Source organism: Anomaloglossus baeobatrachus, chromosome 4 (assembly GCF_048569485.1).
Source record: "Anomaloglossus baeobatrachus isolate aAnoBae1 chromosome 4, aAnoBae1.hap1, whole genome shotgun sequence".
Lineage (NCBI taxonomy): Eukaryota > Metazoa > Chordata > Amphibia > Anura > Aromobatidae > Anomaloglossus > Anomaloglossus baeobatrachus.
Genome location: NC_134356.1, coordinates 235,640,679 through 235,653,814, shown reverse-complemented (window position 1 = coordinate 235,653,814; position 13,136 = coordinate 235,640,679). Strand labels below are relative to the sequence as shown.

The 13,136-nt window shown below is 38.4% G+C and overlaps 1 protein-coding gene across 1 annotated transcript in view; it reads right to left on the bottom strand.

Moving 5' to 3' along the window:
* LOC142302376 (dynein axonemal heavy chain 3-like) overlaps window positions 1–13,136 on the bottom strand; it is a 2,626,214-nt gene that overhangs the window by 1,831,950 nt on the left and 781,128 nt on the right. The window contains exon 26 of the mRNA XM_075343433.1: window positions 2,639–2,791. Within this exon, the coding sequence (XP_075199548.1) occupies window positions 2,639–2,791 (153 nt within the window). The remainder of the gene's footprint in view (window positions 1–2,638; window positions 2,792–13,136) is intronic.

The following is a 13,136-nucleotide window of genomic DNA, read 5'->3' as shown; positions in this document are numbered from 1 at the left end:
CATTGCTTAAAGTCAGATGCGTTTTAAATACAAATACACTACTAAATAAAGTTTAAACATTCAAACTTTATGAATAAAACAGGAAAAAATTATAACAAATATCATGATTAAAATCATGCACAAAATAGCTAATTTTATTAAAATCACAACTGTGTTCTAATATTTATGCATAAAATAACGTTAAATTATGGATTTTCATTAATTTAATTGTTGGACTATGTGTTTGTGTAAAGGGACATATCATGTCCTTATTATAAAGTAAAAAACGCATGCGTTTATTTTGTCAAAAAAGCATGTTTTCTGTATCAAAAAAGCATGTTAAACGCTGGGATTTTGATTTAGGATGCGTTTTGTAAGTTCTCATTGACTCTAATGTGAGCAAAACACTGCCAAAATGGCAAAAACAATTGACATGCTGCTTCTTTAAACGCTGAGTTTTTGCCAAATTTTCTGCAACTGAAACGCTGTGTTTTCAACAGCATAGTGTGTGGCGCCCCTGACCTGGTCAGGCACCACTGAGTACTGCACCCATGCTGGCGCAGTACTTCCAGGTAATCCTAAAGGCTGGAATAGGGTGTGTACGCACAGACACATAGCAACCAGGTCTCCCATACCTTGAGAGGGGACCCTTGGGTAGACTCAAGAGGGGGCTTTCCTCCACATCTCATCAAGGGGTGTAGTGGAGGGCCTGGAAGCTAAGATGCAGAGGCAGAAAGGAGTGGAGCAAGCCAGTCTGGTAGTAGTGAGCGGTGGTTGCTAGGAGACGCAGACGCGCGCTCGCACTAGTCAGAACCTGCAAGTGGAGTAGCCGTTAGTGGGGGAGAACGGTTACCAGTCAGACAGTTAGAAAGACAGAGAGAGAGTCAGTCGAGTTTGGGGACTCCTGGTGACTAGGCACATACGGGATACAAGTTCCCAGAGCAGGCACAAGTTTAACTACCTGCTAAACCTGCTGGTGAGGGTACTACAAGTACCTTATCAACCATCTAGAGTCCGAGCCTCAGCAGCAACGAGGGGAACCATAAGGGGATCGAGCTTGGAGCCATCTCACTTGGTCCACGCTGCCGGCAAATGGGCCAAAAAGGGGAGATAAAGCAGTAGCGACTTCCCTGGATAGACCCCACGGTACTTCAGGTCAGGAGTTATCCGAAAAAAGAAGTGCTTGGACGGCGAGTTAATAGCTACCCTTAGACTGGCCCAAAGGATACCTGGTTTCCCCTGGTTTATTGAAGCATCGCCCGGGTTACCTTACAATAACATCTAAAAGTGAATAAAGAGCAATTGAAAGACATTTGGACTCAGACTAAGTTATTCTGGGACCTGTTGTTCTACACACTCTACACTACACGCATGCATTTTGGCATTAAAATGCTGCAGTTCAAAACGCTGCAGAAACGCATGAAAAAACGCAAAGTGCGCACATAGCCTAAAGGTGTATGGGCACTATAGATTATTGTCATTGTTGCAGTACTTAGTGGAGGGTGTAGCCACTTCCAGGGCTTTGCACACTTATTCACCCATCTCTTCCTCACAAGGTTTTAAGTGCAAACTGTTTGGTCTCCTTTTCCCACTTATACAGATGAGGCTGGTTTTGACAAATGGAGCTCTAGGACAATAGTGTGTACGAACCATCCATATTAAATAGTCACCTTGGCGAAGCTGGATGGTTTGTCTGCTCTTTGTTTAAAAGATCCTGACTAATTACCTTACGTTTTTAATGTTTACAACAATATTGAAGTAAATATGATCTTTAATTGCAGTATGCTGCCACACCATGCATGTATATATCTATATATTGGCCACCTAGGGGATTTGTGGACCTGTACATTCATTTAGTGCTAAAAATGTGCGAGTCATATATAATTTTTCATTGTTGCAGTACATATGGGAGGGTCTGATCCCCTTAAGGGTTCAACACCATTATTAACCCATCTTACTCACACAAGGTGTTAATTGTGAGGTATGCCTCATCTCCTTTTCACTAACTATTCAGATGAGGCTAGTTTGGGCACATGGAGCGGTTGGACAATAGTGTTTAGGGACGATCCATATTAAAGTATTGCCTAAGCATGGTTGGATGGCTTTTGCACTTCTTAGTCAAAGGACACTGATTAAAAAGCTTACGTTTTTATCTTTTATAGCTACATTGGAGTTTATACATTCATTAATCACATTCACAGCACTTTTTTTTTGCTTTTATTTTATATGAGGTAAACTCCAAGATCTAAGACTTTTTGTATACAAAAGGCCTTTGTCTGTCAAATATTGTTCACAAATTTTGTCTAAATCTTCTTACTGAGCACTCCTCCTTTATCGAGACAATCTATCCACCTCACAAGTGTGGTATAGCAAGATGCTAATTAGAGAGTATGATTATTGCACAGGTGTGCCTTAGGTTGGCCACAATAAAAGACCACTCTAAAATGTGTAGTTTTATCACACAGCACAATGCCACAGATATTGTAAGATATCAGAGCCCTAGCATGAGATGAGCATGAGCTCTTAAGCTTGATTTATTAAACATATGAGAAAAATAAGTTACTAAATGATCTTTATAAGACACACACACACCATTGTTATAACAGTGACAACATTTTAGAAGTATTAACAAAGCAAACAACTTATGTACACTAATTACCTTTGAGACATCAGTAGTCCAATGCACCATACTTGATGCTGAAACAACTTGCCCTGGCCAGTGAAGAACCCATTCTTTCCTTGGAGATTTAGTGTATGCTATAATAGAGTGAGTCATAACTTCATGAAGAGAGAGCTTCATTATCCTTTCCACCTAGAAAAAAAAAATCAAATATAGTAAAACAAAAATGCACGCAAAATACAGTATCATAGACATATCTCCTAAATAATCATAGAAATGCAATTATAAATTTATTATTCTGCTGGATAAAGAGTTAAAGTTTCTTGAAGGTTTACATTTTAACAATGTTTACATGTAATTTTTCATAATAAGGTATTAGGGATGATCGAATACTTCGATTAGTCGGCTTCGCGAATATTTTCCGAATATCTCGCCGCTATTTGACTGTTCGCGAATATTTGATGCACAATGTAAGTCTATGGGAAACCCGAATAACAACTATTTGGAACTATTCGGGCTTCACAACGACTTACATTGCGCATCGAATAGTAGACTAGTGGCGAGGAATTCGGAAAATATTCGCAAAGCCGAATAATCAAAGTATTCGATCATTCCTATAAGGTATCCTTTGTGAGTACATGAATTATAATACTATATATTGCCATTATATGACTTTTATCTTGCATTCTCAAGATTTTTCCACAATGCATGCTCTATCTGTAGCTGACAATCCACTGGGAGATAGAGGAGGAGACAGGCTGCAGTGATTCTCCCATTGGCGAGACAGCATTGAGGGAGGAATGCCTGCCTTTCATTCCCCTCTTCCCCCATAGACTAATTGCAAAAACATGGAGGACATCTTACAGCAGAACTGAACTGTTTTGACCTGTACTGAGATCTGATATGAGCCAAAACACTTGTTAAAGATCTTTGCATGATAGTTTTTGTCTGTTCCTTACCCTGTTCCTCACTCCTCTTACCCACTCCACTCTCCATAGAGGATAAAAAACTTAGTCACATGACACCTGAAATTTGTGTATCTTCTAAGCAAGAAGGACTTGAGATGCTTTTTCACAGTGGATGACAAATTGAGGAGGCAAATGGTAGAAGAAGTGCTTGACAATTGTGTAAGGATACTTATTTCTATAATAAGATACATGGTTTCTTATAAAAAGATTACATAGGTTTTTTTTATAATTGCAATTGTAGTAATAGTGCCAGCACAATTCTGTAAACTTTTTTATATTTATTCGAATGCAAAAAGGCATAAAAACAAGAAGATAGGTGGATAAAAAATATGAAGCAGTAGACAGCAGGTACAGGTAACAAATTTCTGGCCCAACGTGGCCCTTAATATAAAAGTGTAACATGAGAAAATGGAAAATATAGTTTGTTATGGAATTTCTAATGAGTACATTGATAGCCCTTAAGTGATGAAAAACTACAGGGCTCAGAGGGAAAGGGGCATTTTTCAGAGGAAAATTTGAATTTTGAAGTGCAAAATTGGATGGAATAGATAATGGATACCATGTTGCTTTTGCAAAGCCCCTGATGTGCCTAACAAGTTAGAACCCCCCGCAAGTGACCCCATTTTTTAAACTGCATTGCTTCAGGAATTTATCTAGAAGTGTGGTGAGCATTTTGAACCATCAGGTGCATCACAAAATGTGTTGTACAATTTCACCTGAGGTACAGGGATACCCTATATATGGCTGGAACTATACAGTCAAGTCAAGTAAAGTGACCCCAATTTGGAATTACACCTCTCTGAATTCATCTACTGGTGTAGTAATGATTTTTACTCCATGCGTATGTTCCCAGAAACAAGCAGCAATGTTTGTTGCATAGTGAAAATGATAATCTGCCCCCCTAGTGCCCACCACATTGCAGTGCCTGTACATTGTGAGTAGCCTGAGCTTCTGGAGACTTGCACCCCATAAATTCTGCAGACTCTCCTCACTAGATAAATGACAAACATGTGAATACTAGCTGTAGTTTAAGCACACTATGGGGTTCTGAAGGGAGGGGACATTTGGATGTGTGAGCAAAGATTTATCTGGATTTCTTTTGGTGGCGAGGAACCATAGTGCTTTTCCAGAACCTTTGTGTTACCAGTAACATGAACAACCCCTATATCTATGTTAAAAGATGACAACCTGTGTATGGATTAGCTTTTTTGTTTGAGCAAAAGCTTTTATTGGTGGCATTTTGGGGTACAGAACATTTTGGATCAGCTCACATTTATTTTGTGCTTTATGTTGAGGACTTACATCTGGGTTTCCATCTAAATCTACAAAATACATGATTCAGATGAAACCTGCATGTGGTCCATTTACTAATAAGGCAGCAGAAATACTCTGAACTCTATGGCTTTTGTTTGGCAGTGTCCAGCTTTTAAGATGTGGACAAAAGAGGGAGTTGACTGCATTTTTAAGCACAACTAAAAAGACGGACACAGCCGGATCATATGCCAAAGAGAGTCCAAAATGTCTCCATATATCTCATTATAGTAAATATTCCGTTGGTAATTCTGTCTCAATCGGGTATTTCAGAGATTTACACAGAAAATCTGATGCAAGCATTTAATATAGAGTGAAGAATAAATATGAGAAGAACCTTACTGTGATCATTGAGACAAAGTGAACAAATCAACAGCAGGTTAAAAAATGGTTTCACTTATTTTTTACACTGTTGACCCTGTAGTATAAGTGATTAGATGGCTTTATTTTTCATATAAGTGTGACTGCAACAATAACAAATTTATATTGTTTTTTATATCTGGCAACTATTACACAATAAAATATTCTTTTTTGTTTTTATATTTATAGTTGCATCACTTTACTTTGAGAGCTATATTTTTTCTAGATATTTGTCAATTAAGTCACGAGAGGGCTTGTTTTTTGCGCGATGAATTGATGTTTAAATTTGTACCAATTTCATGTACGTAATGTATTTTGATCACTTCAATTCAGATTTGTGGGAGGCAGAATGAAGAAAAACAACAATTAAGAAAAAAATGTTTTTCTTTATACCGTTCACCATGGGGTAAAAGTGTTCACTGTTTCATTCTTTGGGACAGTAGGATTAAATCAATACCACATTTATATCATTTTTTTATGTTTTGCCACTTTTACACAATAAAAACAATTTTATAGAAAAGGTATTGTTTTTGTATTGCTGTATTCTGAGAGCTATAGTTTTTTTTATTTTTTTTTTATGATGGAGCTATGTGTTAGCTTGTTTTTTGTGGGATAAGATATTTTAACTCATACCATTTTTATTTACATTTTTTTATCACGTTTTATTCCCCTTTTATTTTGGAGGTATGAAAAAGAATAGTTTTTTACCAAATGTTTTGTTATATTTATTATTTTGACTGTGTTCACTGTATTGGTTAAATAGTGTGACAATTTACTAAATTAGTAATACCAAATGGGTACACTTTATTATTTTATTTTTGCTTTTACATAAATATTTGTATTTATTAGTGTTATATTTTTTGTTCTTTATTTTGTGGGGGAAATAATAATTTGCAGTTATTTTCATAACTTTTTACTTAGTCCCTTAGGGACTTTAACTTTTATTACTTTGATTACTGGTGTACTGTATTGCAATATACTTGTGCTGCAATGCATCAGACCTGTTAGATTACATTGATAAAATGCCGATTCGAAACTGCCTAGGGCTGGGTGTAACAGACCTCCACATCTGACGCACCAGAAGGTTATTGTTTGATTATTTGATTTTGCTGTGTGGCTACTGATTTGGGTGAAAAAGGCAGCCCTTTCCCTTTCACAACCTTCTAAGGCCCCCTTCACACGTCATTGATTCCGATACATATGTTACTGTTTTTATACATGCCAGAATCATGGACATATGCAGATCTATTAAAATCAATGGGTCTGGGCACGCATCAGTGATTTTTCACTGACCATGTTTCCATGTAACACACACGCGTGTCTGTGTGTTCTGCATGGAGACATGTCCGTTTTTCTCTGGCATCACTGATGTCCCATGGACTACACAGTAGCATGATCAGTGTAACATGTACCAGAAAAACATGTATCTTTGAAATAAAATCTTTTTTTTACTCATCTGTCTCCAGCAATGCTGTCTGTCTCTGGCCACTGCTGTCTCTTGCTTCCAGGCTGGCTAATTATGCCCATGAATATTCACTGCACCGCGACCCGGAAATAACAGCAGCAATACAACAGCAGCGGTCAGAGACAGGTGAACCAAAGACTGCCATGGACAGCAGCGCCGAGGACAGGTGAGTATAAGTCCCTGATCTCCATGTGCTATCACTGATAGGACACGAAGAATACACGCGTGCATAAAATCATGGCACATGGAGAGCCGTATGCGTCATTAACACATCAGTGAAAACCATATGTATTTATTACTAACGTGTGAAAGAGGCCTAACAATAGTGATTGCTATTGATTGACTGACTGATAACAGTGATCAGAGAGCAAGGATCTCTGAAATGCACCGCATCTCTGGCCATGCCGGACAGCTGTCAGTGACCACAGTCGGCACGGAGCTGTCACTGTGTGTTTTTACACAGTGACAGTTTATAACCATCACTGACATAGCTAGTCATGATGCAGGAACTGACAGATGTTGATGACGTGCTAAGTATGTAATTGGTCATAAAGGGGTTAAATTAAATTCCACATATAATTTAAGTATTCAATATATTTTCTATTATGTATCACAACTGTTTGCAAAACTACAATGATTCATCATTTTACAATGTATACAGAATATCAAGCTATGGAAATGCACAACTACAGATCCACCGTTCAGATAAATAGAATTTAGTTGCCAGGTTCTTATACTCATTTATACTGGATATAAATTAGTTCATACAGAACAATCGTATATGCTATAATAACCATAAATAAATCACAATGTTGAAAGGCATCATTCTTTATTTTACTGTACTATAAAGAATATTCATCACAAACGAACTTTTAATAGATATCTTCATAATCCTCAGTACTGTAATGCTAAATATAGTATAAGCTGGCAGTAAGCTGAGAGAAGTGTCTAGTGAAAGGCATATATATAATAAAGTACAAAGAGTGCTTAGCCATCAAAGAGCTTTTTTACAGAGCCTAATAATACCTGACAGACTCAATCTAGTTACCGAATCATAAATCCTAAAATATCCTAAAATATTCTAAATTATTATAAGATATTTCAAAAGAAGGACACTGAGACAAATTTGCTAAAAATGGCTAATTTGCAGATTGCGTGAATTCAGACTAGAATCATGAACTTAAACCACGCCTGGCTTGTAAATCACACCCATTTCCTGCAAAGTAATCCCCCATCTTTATTTCTAACAGTCCTGTCTCTATGTACACGATTTACTCATATCCTGGTTAAAAAAATAATATAAAAACTAAAAATATATAATTTGATTTTGCAATGCAGAAACCATAATATAACACAGAGCAAATATTTCTTTATTTTCTTGTTTATAAAGCACCACCATATTATGAAGACATTACAGACTCACAATCTAAATTTCCATATACTATGGATGCTGATTCATCAAGACCTTTATTTTTTACACCGGTCTTGATGAGTGGGCAGGGTGGAGTTCAATGTAACTTATTAGTTAAGGGCACATGCTTTTTATTAAGTCAGGTGAGGCGTGAATTTGCATGTGTTTCTCTGTGCGCCTTGCCACAAATCTTCATTCAGTGACTGAAGTAAGATTTTTGTCAGGTACACCACCACTTGTCATGGATTTAAAGGGTGTGGCTTGTCATGCCCTGTCACACCCCTGTCATTCTTTAGCTCCCACCTACATTGTTGAAGCTGAGCAATAATGGTATGAAAATGCTAAAAGTTGTAACATTTTTGCGAGTTTTCAAATTTTTTTACAGTTGTTTTCAAGTATTAATGATTTGCATAATCAAGGTCTATATCTTTAGAGCGTGGAATGAAATCAGAGTACACACTGGAAATACAAGCAAACACAGGGAGAAAATCTGTTTTGATGTTTTTCCAGACCTGTATATGATTGCAGAGTGTCTGGAGTAGAATAATGATGAACATGATTACAACATCATTACACATTTAACTTTCATGTCACTAGTGTGGCAGGAGATGGATAAAGCAGAGCTAAACTTTATCTCTTTATGAACACTTTGCAGCTGCAGCTCTCCTTTCACAAAGCTGTCAGCCTGCTACATTCCCCTCTCCCCACCCTTATTGCTGTAAGAGAAAAGCGGAAAGTGTTAGTAATCTCTGCTTTACTGACAGTACTTCTTTATCACACAGCTCAGCATTGATACCAGTGAGAAGAGCAGTCTGTTATTATATGTCTCACTCAGAGAAACCTGCTTTAAGCTATTGTGGGAGCATGTCCTTTTTTCCTCTGTATGTTATTGCCTGGTTATGATTGGTCAACCTCAAGCAGGTACCCCAAATGAAAAATCTCTTGTATTGCCCTCCTTGGGCTTAATATAAATTATTACAAACTTTACAAGCTAATATATATGGCCAGTTTAATGTTAAAATTTGTGAAAGGGCCTGGTCTCATTGTAGCCATCAGCCTATCTTTGAAATGAAGATATTCATGTAAATTTTCATTGAGATTTCAATTGCCTTCAACTTACATTTAGGGTGCGATCGCACTTTGCTTTTTACCTGCTTTTTACCTGCTTTTTTGCTGCTTTTTCAACTGCAGCGTTTAATACCAAAATGGATGTGTTCTGCTTTTCAAGCATAGTCTATGGGAATTTGGGTTTCTAGACCACACTATGCAGTACAAACTGCAGCCTTTTTGTGGCAGAACTTTGGGCAAAAACTCAGCTTTGCAGTGCAAAACCCAAATGGCAAAAACAATTGACATGTCAATTTTTTTGCCATTTGGATTTTGCACTGCAAAGCTGAAACCCAAATTCCCATAGACTATGCTTGAAAAGCAGAACACAACCATTTTGGCATTAAACGCTGCAGTTGAAAAAGCAGCAAAAAAGCAGGTAAAAAGCAGGTAACAAGCAGGTAAAAAGCAAAGTGCAGTTGCACCCTTAGAAAAACCTTTAATGATACATATACCATGTTTTTCTAAAAATAAGACACTGTCTTATACTTTTTTTTGCCCCCCAAAAAGTGCTAGGGTTTATTTTTGGAATAGGTCTTATTCTTGGGGAAACACGGTTGGGGGTAAGTTTACCCCCCAAAAAAGCAGAACCCCCCCTTCCCAGGAGACTCATACTTACCAGACCCAGGACATCTGCGTGGCTCCCAGGTCCTCCCTGTGATCTTCAGCAGGCCATCCCAGCAGGTATGTTGCACGCCGTCCTCCCCTGCTTCTGGCCAACACACTCACATACATCAGTTCGCACACATGCACTCATACACACACATATCAGTTAGCACACATGCACACATACACATACACGGACATTAGATCACACACACAGTCACCGATCAGATCACACACAGTCACTACTCACTCACCACATCCAGAAGTACAGAATGCCTCCGGTTGCAGGGACAGATGGAAGGAAGTTATGCATTGCAGGTCCTCTACGCATTCCATCCACAGACGCAGGTTCATGCACCCCACTGCACTGCGTTTCAGGATCCTGCTGGCCAGAAGATATCGGTATCGCTGGATGTGGTGAGTGTGTGCGATCTGATGGGTGTGGGTGAGCGATATGATGTGTGATTGTGTGAGCAATATGATGTGTGATTGGGTGAGCGATCTGATGTGTCAGTGTGTGTGCACAATCCGATGTGTGTAGGTGTGCAATCACTGCAGGACATCCCCCTCGGCGTCTGGTGAAAATGATCGTGGGGTGTCCGCTGTCAATAATGAGGTGCCCTGCAGGTTTTTTTATCTTTTTTAGCTGCATGGACACTTCCTTATGCAACCACAACTAAAGGCCGCTTTACACGCTGCGATATCGTGACCGATATCGCTAGCATGGGTACCCGCCCCGAACGGTTGTGTGACACGGGCAAATCGCTGCCTGTGGTGCACAACATCGCGCGGACCCGTCACACTACTTACTTGCCCTGCGACGTCGCTGTGACCGGCGAACCGCCTCCTTTCTAAGCGGGCGGTTCGTTCAGCGTCACAGCGACATCACTAAGCGGCCGCCCAATAGAAGCGGAGGGGCGAAGATGAGCGGTATGAACATCCCGCCCACCTCTTTCCTTCCGCATTGCGGGCGGGTGGCAGGTAAGGAGAGGTTCCTCGTTCCTGCGGTGTCACACGGAGCGATGTGTGCTGCCGCAGGAACGACGAACTACATCATTACTGCAGCAGCAACGATATTCGAGAATGGACCTCCATGTCACCGATGAGCGATTTTGCACGTTTTTGCGACGATGCAAAATCGCTCATAGGTGTCACACGCAACGGCATCGCTAAAGCGGCCGGATGTGCGTCACAAATTCCGTGACCCCAACGAGAACGCTTGAGCGATGTCGCAGCGTGTAAAGCGGCCTTAAGGGTTATTTGCGGGGTAGGGATTATGCCTTGCTCAGAAAATGCTGAAAATCCCTGCTAGGGCTTATTTTTGGAGAAACACGGTACTAAACTCCATATTTTACATTATATAAACCAATTGTAAACATACATATTAGAGAACAGTATCAATGGTAATTTTAAAAAATACTTCTATTACTTGTGTTGCTAGTTTTATTGGGAAAAGGAAAAATGGGCACTCAATTAAGAAAAAAAAATCCATGTAATCTGTTCCTCCAGCAAAACAAAGACTACTCCAAATGATAACCAGCATTCTGCTGTCAGATTTAGAGTGCAGAATAAGGTTGTTCCTAATTATAAAAGAGAGTACTCGTAAGTACATAATTGAATTTACTTATGCTTACATTACGATTGTACTAATATATTCTGCATATTCTAAACTAACATTTTGGAGTTGTACCTGATTATTTTTCTGCAAAAATATCAATTGCTTGAAGTCTGGCATTCACTAGAAAAGGCCATCTGTAGCAAGTCTCATTACCCAAATTTGCTTATTGCCGTATTTAGATAGTTTCATTTATAAGGTTTTTCTAAATATGTAATAGGACATGAATTTTTATAACTGATCATTTTATATTTTGGAATTAGATGTGCCTGCAAAAAACTCTGGAAACACACAATGAACTTATAAATATTAACCATTTTTACAACTTTTTGGTCTGCTAATAAGTTAGGTAGAAGAATGTATAAAAAATCCTTTATGGGCATAAAAAGCATTGAGCACAATGCTGTATTAAAAAATTGATAGTGAAGGTATTTCTGTGCCAGTAGGTTATAAGCTGTTGAATCCAAACAACTTAAAATGCAATTTATTTGGAGCCAGAGGCAATGTAATTTAAAATACATTCTAAGGTATCCATCAATGTGAACAATTTTTGCAAAAACGCACTTTACAGTACTGTGGAATTAATTTTTAATAACCGTAATATGTACCTCCTTAAAAATAAAATAACTACAAACACAGACAAATCACTTAATTTATTTGGGGGTTCTTGAGTCACTAGAAGAAACCTATAATTTTTTTTAACTCTTAATACTTTTTCCACTTTTTTTAAGTAAAATATTTTTTAATACTTTATATACAGCTTGCAATATACAAACATGTAAGAGTTAGGAGTCTTATACTCAACACAGGGCTTAATTCGATTTTTCAATTTTCAATATAAATTTCTGAGATTTTTAGTAGTGACAGGAAGCACTCTACGTGTTCCTTATCAATACAGATGCATTTTCAAAGTAATTTTTTTCTATACTCACAATACCGCTGATCTACCCCATACATCAGTGTAACTCAAGATATATTCAAGTTTAATAATGCAATTAATTAAAATAATGGACAAAGCCCACCTTTACATGCTTTGTTATATGGATATTAGATTACACTGTACACTTTTTTCTTCTTTTTATTGCCATTTTGCAAAGAGTGTGGATATTCCTTTACATATGTGGCTTGTGCACTAGATAAGCATACTGCCTTGAATTTAAGAAAATTACTTTATTACTAAAGCACAGCACTGATTAGTGTAGCAGCAGTCTGAACTTGATTGATATTGACATTAAAGAAGTGCTGCTCATCTGAGGAAGGAGTTATAGCCTCACCCAACCCTCACAAGCCAGGCTCATATGTTGGAAAAAGGAAGGTGATGCAGTCTATACCAAACAACCTGCAGAAAGAACATGTAGCAAACCTAGAATCTTGTAGCAAATCCAAGACTGGGTTAAATCCCTGCATTGCAGGTCTTGATTACATGCACCTTGCTAGCTTTGACCAAGGACCAGGACATGTGTTCACATGGGACTCAGTCTGCTAAGGGATGTTGAGCAGATTGTAGTGTGTGGAAACTGACTAGTGACCAGGCTAATCTGTGGGGGTGGTGCATGGAGTTAAATACTTCTGTTTGGTGCCGGAAGCTGCTGGACATCAGCCTGAAGGAGTTATCATAACAGTTAGGACTGTACCTTATTGGTTCAAAGTTTTCTCCAGGAAAAATCTGTTTGGGTAAGCTAGAACAGTATATA